At 54.1% G+C, this 12,464-nt stretch overlaps 1 protein-coding gene across 1 annotated transcript; it reads right to left on the reverse strand.

Moving 5' to 3' along the window:
* Positions 1 to 2,472: 2,472 nt before the first annotated feature.
* On the reverse strand, positions 2,473 to 9,118 carry GPR37L1 (G protein-coupled receptor 37 like 1). Its single transcript, XM_003823018.4, has 2 exons — positions 8,364 to 9,118; positions 2,473 to 4,234 (listed from the first exon to the last, which is right to left on the reverse strand). The coding sequence occupies exons 1-2, from the start codon at positions 8,991 to 8,993 to the stop codon at positions 3,419 to 3,421; spliced, it is 1,446 nt and encodes a 481-aa protein (XP_003823066.1). The 5' UTR covers positions 8,994 to 9,118; the 3' UTR covers positions 2,473 to 3,418.
* Positions 9,119 to 12,464: the final 3,346 nt, after the last annotated feature.

Raw genomic sequence — 12,464 nt, forward strand, 5'->3', positions numbered from 1 at the left:
AGGAGAATGACTTGAGTCTGGGAGTTTGAGACCAGCCTGGGCAAAATAGTGAGACCCTATCTCTACAAATAATCAAAAATTAGACAGGCGTGGTAGTGCGCACCTGTAGTCCCAGCTACTCAGGAAGCTGAGGCAGGAGAATCGCTTGAGCCCAGGAAGTGGAGGCTGCAATGAGCTGTGATCACACCACAGCACTCAGCTTGAGTGACTGAGTGGGATCTTGTCTCAAAAAAAAAAAAGTGTTCAGCCAGGCATGGTGGTACACACTTGTAGTCCCAGCTACTCAGGAGGCTGAGACAGGAGGACTGCTTGAGCCCAGGAGTTCAAAGCCAGCCTGGGCAACATAGTGAGACTCCCCCCCAGCTCTTAAGAAAAAAAAAACACACATAACCTATTAAAGTTGAATGGGAACAGACCATGAGTATAGGTAAATTGTCATGTTTGGGGCCCTTTGATGCCAAAACCTGGATGCATTTAAGAATCCCTGGGCCAAGCCTGCTCCTAACACTAGAGAATTGAATTCCTAAAGGAGAGGAAGGAATAAAAGGTTCGGGGCACCATGCAAAGTGCTTTATGTATCTTGTCTCATTAAATGACCATAATCCTCTGTGAAGGACAGATTATTCCCATTTTACAGATGAGGAAGCTGAGACTGAGTTTAAGTAATTGCATTCAGTTCCAGGATAGGTGATGAGAAGGTGACTCCCAAGTGGAGCAGGGAGACCCAGTGGATTTCAGGCTCCCCTCAGCCCTGTAACCTGGCATCAGGATCTGAGGGCTGGTCTGAAGTCTGCCATTGGGTGAGCGTGTCAGTGCCCCCTCAGAGCATCCCAGCTCAAGTCCACCGCCCACCATGTGCCAACCCCCCCGCAAGCCTGGGACCCCTAAGCAACAAACCCTACATTGTTCCCCCAGCTGGCCCAGGCTGCGAGGACAGTGGCTCTTTCCCAAGGCCGCTGGCCTGCTGACTGATTCTGCAAGCCATTCACGTTGGCAGGCTTGGGAGGCGGCGGTGGCAGAGCCTTGGAGCCACCATCTCTCCCCCTTCATCTCTGAGCCGGCCAACCAGTAGGAGGGAGAGGTGGAGGGCACCCTTTGTGGAGGAGGACCCCTAAACAGGATGTTGAGGGGTCTGACTCCCCTGCCCTGGACTTCACCTCAGTTCACCCGGCCCCTTCCTGCATCCCTTAGGAAGCTGGTGGTACTTCCGGGCCTGGCAGGGGGGTGGAGAAGGAGTTGGGGAAATGCCGAGGAAACGGTCCCCACGAGCTTCAGCACGACAGGCCTGCCTTTGGTCCCCTCTCCAACCTGCTCCCCCACCCATCTGAAGTTTCTACAGACAGAGCCGGGGGCTTCAGTCACCGTGGCAACAGGTCTGCTGAGAAACGGGTGGGTGTCACTCCCCAGCACAAAGGGTGTGTGCATGGCGGCGCCATCACCTAGCAACGGCCTCCCTCTCTCTTGGCGGCATCACCCGCCCTGGGGGTGGGTGCCAGGGAGAGAGAACAAGGCCGTTAAGATCCCCAGGAGAGGGGGAGGGAAGCTTGGGTACAGGGCAGGCTGAGGCCAAGGGGTGTGGGTGGGTGGACAGAGGAGAATGGAGCCCCAGGCGCTTGGAAACCCTGCCCCTGCCCATCCCTGGGCCCCCGGGACCCTTCCTGAGGCCCCATGTGGATGCTGTAGGTAGGCCTGGTGGGCAGAAGTCTGTTGGGACCCAGGACAGAGCTTCAGACAGGGGGGGTGGTTCTGAGGAAAGCTGAGCTCCCAGGCGGGGAGCGACTGGTGGCCTGGCTGAGGCATCACTTCTGGTTGATGCTGTGCCAGCTTCCCAGGGACCCACAAGGCTAAGGGTGCCCTCTGGAAGGGACCAGAGGTGGGGCTGGGGGAAGTGGCACTTCAAGGGCAAGACCCCACAGGAGAAGCTGCATGAAGGGTCTGCCGGGGGCAGTGGGAGCTCTGGCGGGAAGGGTGGTGCAGAGGGGGCTGGGTGGGGGCAGGCCAGGGCAGGCAGCTGGGCCGTCTACAGGCAAAACAGTCCATTCTAAGAAACTGAACAAGAGCAGCTCTCAGAGTGACAAAGGCTGGGAAGCCCTGGGGCTCACAGAGGAAAGACCACTGGACTCCCTCCAAGGGGGGCTTTGTGGAGAGAGGGCATAGCAGAGATGAAGGCTCCAGAGGAGATATTTTCCAGGCTTTTGACTTCCCAAGGAGCATGGGGTTTAGGCCAGGATGAGGACTTAGGTCCTCCGGCTCCCCAAGCCCTCCATCCTCTCTGTCCCTCAAAAGCCATAAAACCCTTGGAGTCGCCAGGGCCACAAGGCTGTTCTGAACATCGGCCACAAAGCTGTTCTGAACATCAGCCACAGGCCAGGCCAGGTCAGGAGAAATTCTCCTAGGCACTGCCAGGCCAGGAAGGCCCAGCTGCATCTGGGCCCTGCCAGAATGTGGCACAAGAAAGTGGATGGGCATAGGGGTAGTTCTACCTAGTTTATTGTTTCTCAAGAAGGGCCTCCTATGGGAAAGCACCTAACAAGAGGTTGGGACAGGGCAACCCGGGGATCCCAAAGAAAGGAGGAGGAAGGAGAGAGAAATCCTCTGGAAGAAAAGAAGGCACCAGTAGGAGGAGGCGTCCAGGACTGGGACAGATCTGGTCCAGAGAAGAGTGTACTGGGGCTGGGCGTGGCAGCTCACACCTGTAATCCCAGCACTTTGGGAGGCCAAGGCAGGCAGATCACTTGAGGTCAGGAGTTCAACACCAGCCTGGCCAACATGGTGAAACCCCGCCTCTTCTACAAATACAAAAATTAGCCGGGTGTGTTGGTGCACACCTGTAATCCCAGCTACTCAGGAGGCTCAGGCAGGAGAATCGCTTGAACCCAGGAGGCGGAGGTTGCAGGGAGCTGACATCAGGCAAATGTACTCCAGCCTGGGCAACAGAGCAAGACTCCATCTCAAAAAAAAAAAAAAAAGAAGAGTGTGGTGAGCCACACTGGGCTGGCCCCAAGGAGCCCCCATTCCAAGATGGGGCCCCAGGTTGGTGGTAGGAGGATGATGCCTGGGAAGGGCACAACTAAAGTATGGTCAGGTTCCAAGGCAGAGAGAGAGAAGAGAGACCGGAACCAAGGGAGGGCAGGCAAAGTTCTGGCTCCCAGCTGCTGGGACTCAGAGTTTCTGGGCAGTTCTAAGGACCTAGAAGCATCACCGCCCACCAGTGGAAAGGACAGGGTTGGAAGGCCCCACAAGGGACAGGAAAGGCCCTGTGTGGGGAGGGGGCTTTGACATTCCCAAACCTTGACAAGAGGAACCAAGTCCATCTCTAGACAGCAAGACAGGCAGCAAAGCAAGACCTATGGGGAAAGAACAGCAGACACCGGCGGGGGTGGCGGCCCCTCCCTCCCTCCCCACCCCTACTGGGGCCTCAGCAAGGTGTGCCCAGGGGCAGGAGTGGGGGTGACTCCCTGGGCTTGTGGAAGTAGATGGAAGAGGACACCTCGGTCTTGAGCTTGTTGTCCGACCCATTGGCAGCAGAGGCCTCCGAAGCCCCGCCGCACTCCTCACAGCAGCAGCAGCAGCAGCAGTCCAGGAAGGCCTGGCCCAGCGGCCTGCAGATGCAAAGGAGCAGCACCGGGGTGATGGCGCCCTTGAAGAAGGTGGAGAACTGGTTGATGAGGCCCAGGAGGTCCAGGGTCTGGCGGGTCAGCTCGGTGGAGAGGTAGGCCACCACGATGTTGCAGACGTTCTCTGGGAGGGTGCAGAAGGCGTAGACCACAGTCAGGCCCACCACGGTGCTGTTGAGCTGGCTCTCACACTGCTCGTGCTTGCTGGCCCTGCACTCTGACTTCCTCCCCGGAGGGCCTCGCACCCGCCATGTCACCAGCTGGCAGGTGACCGTGAAGAGGATGGGCAGGCAGAAGTAGCAGCCAAAGTACCACCACATGCGGGCGTTCTGGTAGGTCATCACCAGTGAGTACAGGGACTCGGGCAGGCTGGCTGAGGGTTTCATGATGCACGAGTCCAGGGTGCCCATGGTGGGGGCAGGCTCCTGTGCCAGCTGCCACAGCAGGAGCTCGGGCACAGCCAGCGTCATGGAGCCCACCCAGATGACAGCCAACTTGGCCAGGATGGATTGGCACCGCTCGATGGGCCTCACTTTGGGCAGGGTGCTGGTGGCCACGTGGAAGCGGTCAATGCCCAGGGCACAGAGGCTGAAAGTCGTGACTCCCAGAGAGGAGACCTGTGGGCAGGATGTGAGGGAAGAGAGAAGCACTTGATCAAAATCTATGGGGACAAGGAAGGACACCTGGCTTCTGGCTCAGTTAGACCATGAATTGAGTGATAAGCATAGAAATTATAATAATGGGCCGGGTGCGGTGACTCATACCTGTAATCCCAGCACTTTGAGAGGCCGAGGCAGGCAGATCACTTGAGCCCAGGAGTTCAAGGCCAGCCTGGGCAACATGATGGAACCCTGTCTCTACTAAAAATACAAAAAAATAGCCTGTTGTGGTGAGGCACGCCTGTGGTCCCAACTACTCGGGAAGCTTAGGTAGGAGGATGGCTTGAGCCTAGGAGGCTGAGGCTGCAGTGAGCCAAGATCATGACACTGCACTCCTGCCTGGGTGACAGAGCAAAACCCTGTGGAAACAAGGAAGGAAGGAAGGAAGGAAGGAAGGAAAGAAGGAAGGAATTATAATAATGGTAACAACTCCATGTAATGAGCATTTCCTATGGGTCGGGCACTTTACGTGTCATCACATTCCCAATCAACCACCTTACCATTGAAAAAGCTCAAGCTCAGGCAGGAACAGTGAATTGCCCAGGACCACACTGCTGATGAATGGCGGAGCTGAGGTTTACACACACGTCTGCCTCCTTCCCCCTTGTTCTTTGCCTCTCAGGCTGGGGGATGAATGGCCTGGCTCCCATAGACCCTGATGCTCTCTGACAGACTTTGGAAAATCATCTCCAAGGAAGAACCAAGATAAAGACATAGAAGTTCTGGATCTTTGCAGGTCCTTCCACTTCCCACACCCCATTATCTGCATGCCTGGGATGAATGGTCTTGGGGAACATGGCTTACGTGTGCACGCACACACACACACACACACACACATGCACGGTTCTGCTCCTGGCCCTGTCCAGAGAAGCCCAGGACCTGGCTGTGTGGGGAAGTGGCCCCCCTCTGAGCAGCCTGTGCCCACCATGCCCGCACTCTATTCATCAAGCGCGTGGAAAACCACCCTGTGAGCCAAGAGGAAGCAGCCTGAGCGGCAGGGGAGGAGAGTGCCAAAGAGCAGGAAGGAAGAGGGGACCCTCCCGCACCATCAGACACTGCTCAGCCACACTCAGGGATTGTGCTCAGATCCCCCTCCTGTCCAAATTCTTCCCTCTTCTGGCTGGGGGAACACAATCCCCGGCTTTTAGCACGGCCACCAAGTGTTCTTTGTGGGAACCCCAACCCCCTCTCTTGGCAGGGGAGCCCAGGCCTGCGGAGGCACAGGCTTCAGGCTTGGGTAGAAATGCCATTCTCTCTCCTTTTTTTTTTTTTTTTTTCCCGAGAGTCTCACTCTGTCACCCAGGCTGGAGTGCAGTGGCGCAATCACAGCTCACTGCAACCTCCACCTCCCGGGTTCAAGTGATTCTCCTGCCTCAGCCTCCCGAGTAGCTGGGATTATAGGTGTGCGCCACCACACCCAGCTAATTTTTGTACTTTTAGTAGAGATGGGGTTTCACCATGTTGGCCAGGATGGTCTTAATCTCCTGACCTCGTGATCCACCCACCTTGGCCTCCCAAAGTGCTGGGATTACAGGGGTGAGCCACTGTGCCCAGCCCTGCCCTTCTATTTTACATCTCAAAAATATCTCAAGTTTTATTCCAAGCTGCCCTCTCCTGCTCCCTCCTCAGCACCATCCTGAGATCCTCCCTATAAAAGGGTGTTGCTGGGCGCGGTGGATCACACCTGTAATCCCAGTACTTTGGGAGACCAAGGCAGGCAGATTGCTTGAGCTCAGGGGTTGGAGATCAGCCTGGGCAATATGGTGAAACCCTGTCTCTACCAAAAATACAAAAATTAGCCGGGCGTGGTACCGCACGCCTGCGGTACCAGCTACTTGGGAGGCTGAGGTGGGAGGATTGTTTGAACCTGGGAGGCGGAGGTTGCAATGAGCTGAGATTACACCACGGCATTCCACTCTGGGTGACAGAATGAGACTCCGTCTCAAATAAAGAAGAAGGGTGTTGTGGGTGACAGAGTGAGACTCTTGTCTCAAAAAAAGAAAGAGTGTTTTCTCCCTCCTCCTGTCCCACCACCCAGCCTAGAAGGAAGACTGTCTACCAGCCTGTGGATCATCTCTATCCTCCAGGAGGTGTGGAGGGGCTGGCCCAGGAGGACATTACATATGTCAGGACCCACAGTCAGGTAGGGCCAGGTGTTCATTGACCTACCAGCCACATGCAAACAGAGGTCGTGTGTGTCTGCCCTTTTCCCCTTCTCCTCTATACCATTTTAATTCTAAGCACTGTATAGACATCACCCATTTAATCCCTTAAGAATTCACCCAGATAGCTATTATTATTATTATCCCCAATTTACCAATGAGGAAATTGAGATTTAGGTAGTTAAAGTAATCTACCAAATCACACAGCTAGTGACGGGAAAAGCCCAGTTTCTAATCTAGTCTGCTCAATTTCAGAGTCCTGTGTCTAAGCACGCACAGCTCACCTGGGTCGTGAGCACAAGATGATAACTAAGAATGCAAAGCCTCTCTCCAGTTGCAGGGTCTTTTTTTTTTTTTTTTTTTTTTTTTGAGACAGAATTTCACTCTGTCACCCAGGCTGCACAATCTTGGCTCACTGCAACCTCTGCCTGCCAAGTTCAAGCGATTCTCCTGCCTCAGCCTCCTGAGTACCTGGGACTGCAGGTGCGTGCCACCACACCCGGCTAATTTTTTATTTTTAGTAGAGATGGGGCTTCACCATGTTGGCCAGGCTGGTCTCGAACTCCTGACCTCAAGTGATCCACCTGCCTCGGCCTCCCAAAGTGCTGGGATTATAGGCATGAGCCACTGTGCCTGGCACAGGGTCTTCTTTCAGGGTGGAGTAACTTTGTACCACTGTTAGTCTCCCTGGGTTGGGAAGGACAGGAAAGGACTGTACCCACTGCTGAGACTCAGGGAGTCTGTCCAACTATGACATCATCATTGTTACATGGTGAGGTGGGGACAGACCTTGGAATAGGACCTGTGTCCGTATGCCTGATCCTGAGCCCTTCTCCGGCCAGGCAAGTCCCCCTTGTCATGCAGCATCATTCACGAAGGAACAGCAGCTTCACAGGGAGACCACAGTCACTCCATTACACTCCATGCAGCCAAAATTTGAAAGACTGTTTGCTTATTTTGTCTTACAGAGACAGAGAGGGTGGCCTTGCTGTGTCTTGCATAAATGCACACATCAGTATGTTTCTGCAGTGTTTTAAGTTGTCTCTCTATGCTCTACATATCCTTTGACACCCATGGACTTATCGTAGACGCTACCAGAAGTAAGGGCATAGTGATATACTTTAGAACTGTGAAACAGGCCCCCTGGAAGGACCATCTGGTCTACCCGCCCTGGTTGGGAGATAAAGAAATTGGAGAGGTAATGCAACCTGCCCAGTGACGCCCGGTATGTCAGTGGCAGAGCTGAGACTAGAGCCCCCCATTAGTTCCAGTGCCCAGAACCAGGTATCCCTTTCAGAGAGGATCTAGGAAGTTGCTGATGGAAATGACAACGATAACAATGAGCATCCCAGCAGGGAGGGAAGAACGGAGCGGTCTTTTGCTTCTGGTGCTTGTATTCTCGTGGAGTGGATGCTGACTTGATCCAGAGGGGTGTGAAGGAAATTGGGCTCTCCCTTCAGGCACTCCTTCGGGAGGCAGGAGATGGAGGAGCAGCGAAGGGAGCTGTGGGAGCACGGCAGCGGCAGGGGGTACAGAGGAAAGAAGAGGAGTCACAACAAAGGACAGAGGGATCTTGGGTGGGACAGGGGAGAAGGGCTGAGGAAGGGAGAGGGCAGCTTAGGGTCTGGAGAAAGTGGCAAAGACCTGCCTTGAGGTTGCTCCCGAAGCAGAAGATCAGGCTGGGGCTGGAACCCAGGGGCCCCACACACCCGCCTGTCCCCCTGGCCTGCCTACTTCTCTTGAGAGCAACCAGAAACCAATACCGTATTTGTCTCCTTCTCCAAGGTAAAGGAGAAGCAAGTCAGAGCTCCAAGACTCAGGTTTTGCACACCCACAAATTCCATTTCCAAAGACCTGATGGAGATTTTGAATCCCTTCCCTGGATTGCAGCCTCCCAGCAGAGCTCAAACAGAACACACACTCACCTCCATGAAGGGCACGGCCCGACAAGAAACGTCACCCAGTAGCCTCTGCTTGGTGATCTCGTTGAAGATGACAATAGGGAGGCAGAAAAAGAGGACCAGAAAATCCCAGAGGGCCAGGCTGGCAAGGATGGAGTTCCAGGCGCTCTTCAGGTAGTAGCTGTGCCACACGATGCACATGACCGACAGGTTGCCCACAATGCCCACCGCAAACACCACCAGCGCCAGAAGCATGATGGCATAGGCACTGTAGGAGCTCTCGGTCACCGGATACAGGGGGTTCTGGATCTGTAGCCTCTGCCCTGGTGCCCCTGTCAGATTGCCCCTCAGTTCCTGCCCACTGTCTGGGGTGCCCCCATCCTTGTCGGGGTTAGGGCTGGTGGCCACCAAGGGCTTGGTGGGCTGCAGGCCAGCAGGGTGAATGGGCCGGGGGTACTCCGCCCACTCCTCAGGCACATACTGCTGCACGCCCTTGGCCTCCTCATCCTCGGTGCCCCTCTTGGATCGGCTCTGCTGCTCCTGGGTCTCAGCTCTGTGCCTGCCCAGGTGCAGGGGGGCACCCCCAGAGACCCTGCTTAGCCCCACAGCCAAAATCACAGCAAGAGAGACAGCCAGGGGCCACAGCCACCGCATGGCTGGATGAGCAGGAGACAGCCAGCCCAGGAAGAGCAGGTGAGTGCAGGGGGCCCAAGAGCTGGGCTCCAGAGAGGCAGCTGGCCGGCTGGATCCGCCTCCAGTCAGGCGTCTGGCATCACTCGCCTGCCCTCCCTCCCGGCCTCCGGCCACAGGCCGGGCAGGGCCCTCTGCTGGACACATAGCACTCTTTGCTGCCCTCACACATCTCGTCCTCCACGACGCCGCTTCTCAGGCCCTACAGCATGTCAGGCTGCGGGGCCCTAAGAGGGCATCTGCTTCAGGCCCCTGAAACTAGGGAGGAAATGTGGCCTGCCTAGGGTGACACAGGGAGGTGGGGCAGAATGGGAACTGGGGCGCAGGTCTCCTGATTCTAAGGCAGCTCCTCCATTCAAAACTCAGCAATAACCATCACTGTCACTTACTGAACACTTACTAGGTGCTAGCACTCAGCTGGTTTCTCAATTAACCCTTGATTAATCTCAGATCACAAATCTGAGGTTTGTAGAGGTCAGTCACTTGCCACATAGTTGATACAAGGCAGAGCAAGGCCCACAACCCAGATCTGACTCCAGAGATTTCTAATTTTTTTTTTTTTTCGGTTGCCCAGGCTGGAGTGCAATGGCGCGGTCTTGGCTCACTGCAGCTTCCGCCTCCTGGGTTCAAGTGATTCTCCTGCCTCAGCCCCCTGAGTAACTGGGATTACAGTTACTGTAGTGCCTGCTACCATACCCGGCTAATTTTTGTATTTTTAGTAGAGACAGGGTTTCACCGTGTTGACCAGGCTGGTCTCAAACTCCTGACCTCAGGTGATCCGCCTGCCTCAGCCTCCCAAAGTGCTGGGAGCCACCGCACCCGGCCTAAAACACCATATTCTGAGCCAGACACAAGACATGTGGACATTTGCAATAACACATCTTTACTGACTACGTGTTGTGTTCCAGACACTCAGAATACAAAAATGTAAAGGATCTCTGCCACCAATGAGCTTTCAGTCCAGAGAAGGAAGTAAATGTGTAAGTTCAGCATGATAGATGCTATGAAAGGCAAAGGTCATGATGCTGAGGGAACCCAAGAAAATCTGGGGGGGATCTGGAAGGCCTCCCAAGCGAGGTGACATTTGAATGGATCCCGAGAAATGGCTGTGAGCTTGCCTGACAGACTACGGGAAGGGAGGGTGCTCTAGGCAGAAGACACAGCACACACAAAGGCTGGGTGATGTGGAAGTGGGTGATGTTCCCGCAAGAGAGCAAGTCTGTCAAGGGGACTAGAGTGCAAGGGAGGTGGGGAGAGAGCATGGGCACTTGGGACAAAGAGCTTGGAAATATCAGCAGAGGAGGAACTGGACTGTAAAGGACTTTGTATGCCAAGCCAAGGAGTTTAGATTTTATCCCATAAGCAATGGAGAATATCACAGGTTGTTAAGTAAACAAACAATGACTCAACTAAGTTATTTTAGAGGGGTCCCTGATGGGCAGCTGGGGTCCTAGCAATCTGGAACAGGAGGATGCAGAGACCGGGGGTTCTGTTGGGAGGCAGTGGGTGATGGAGAGAAGCCCAGAGTCAAGGAAAACCAGCAGCTTTGAGGGGCTTTGGCTGTGCATGGGAGGGAGAGGTCGAGGCAGAGCCCAAGCGTGGGGTGGGTAGTGAATCCACTCAGCCACATTAGGGAGGCACAGTTCTGAGGACGGACCACACAATGCCTAGGAGAATCCACTGGAGAATTAACTCGAAGACCTGCCCCAGAGTGAGTCAGATCATTCCCTCCTCCCAACTCCCACGGCATTATGCTGCTGTCATTGAAACCTACCACCTTCACCAGCCCAGCCAACATGGTGAAAACCCATCTCTACTAAAAATACAAAAATTGGACAGATGTGGCAGTGACACCTGTAATCCCAGCTACTTGGGAGGCTAGGGCATCAGAATCACTTGAACCCAGGAGGCAGAGGTTGCAGTGATCCGAGATCATGCCACTGCACTCCAGCCTGGGCAACAGAGCAAGACTCTGTCTCAAAAAAAAAAAAAGGGCCAGATGCAGTGGCTCATGTGTGTAATCCCAGCACTTTGGGAGGCTGAGGTGGGCAGATCACAAGGTCAGGAGTTCAAGACCAGCCTGACCAACATGGTGAAACCCCGTCTCTACTAAAAATACAAAAAAAAAAAAAAAAAAAAAAAAAAAATTAGCCAGGCGTGGTGGCAGGCACCTGTAATCCCAGCTATTTAGAAGGCTGAGGCAGGAGAATCACTTGAACCCGGGAGGCGGAGGTTGCAGTGAGCTGAGATTGCGGCCAATGTACTCCAGCCTGGGCGACAGAGCAAGATTCCATCAAAAAAGAAAGAGAAAAGGAAAGGAAGTTGGGGGAGGGGAGGGGAGGGGAGAGGAGAGGAGATGAGAGGTGTGCTATTTGGGGATTTGGGTAACTAGAATCATCCATCATCTGCAGCATCACCACTCACCAAGTGCCACACTCTGTGCTAAATGCTTGCTATAATTGTCACTTAATCTTTATATTATTGCCCTAGACTCTGAAAGGTAAGGCAACTTTCCTAAGAACACACAGCTAGTGAATGACAGCTGGGATCCAAATGTAGGTTTGTCCAACTCCAAAGCTAAAACTCTTTTTTTTTTTGAGACAGGGTCTGGCTCTGTTGCCCTGGCTGGAGTGCAGTGGCATGATCTTGGCTCACGGCAACCTCAGCCTCCCAGGCTCAAACAATCCTCCCACCTCAGCCTCCAGAGTAGCTGGGACCACAGGTGTGCACCACCACACCTGACTAATTTTTGTATTTTTAGTAGAGACAGGCTTTTTGCCATGTTGCCCAGGCTGATCTCAAACTCCTGAGCTCGAGTGATTTACCCGCCTCAGCCTCCCAAAGTTCTGGGAATACAGGTGTGAGCCACCTCACCCAGCCCAAAGCTGAAACTCTTAACCACTCCTTTGTGTGACTTCACAGAATTCTAACATAGGAAGAGATGCTAGAGATAATCTACACCAACCTTCTTATTTTTCAGGAGTGGAAACTGAAGTCCAGAGAAGCCAAGTGACCAGGCCAGGCACTTGGCAGTCCTGTCTCTGCTGTGGGATCCTCAGTGCTCCACAGGCACGTGCCAACACAGTATGGACCCAAGCCCAGGGCTGGTACGTGTGAGCAGAATAAATGTTAGTTCTCTGCTCTTTAAAAAAAAAAAAAATTCAGAGACAGAGTCCTGCTCTATTGCCCAGGCTAGAGCACAGTGACATGATCATACTCACTGCAGACTTGAACTCCTGGGATCAAGCAATCCTTCCACCTCAGCCTCCAGAGTAGCTAGGACTACAGGTGCACACACCCTGCCTGACCTTCTGCTTCTTATTTTATTTTATTTTATTTTATTTCAGAGACAGGGTCTCGCTCTGTCACCCAGATTGGAGTGCAGTGGCAGGATCTAGGCTCACTGCAGCCTCAACTCCTCCTGGGCTCAACTGA

This window comes from Pan paniscus, chromosome 1 (assembly GCF_029289425.2).
Source record: "Pan paniscus chromosome 1, NHGRI_mPanPan1-v2.0_pri, whole genome shotgun sequence".
In the NCBI taxonomy this organism is placed as follows: Eukaryota; Metazoa; Chordata; class Mammalia; order Primates; family Hominidae; genus Pan; species Pan paniscus.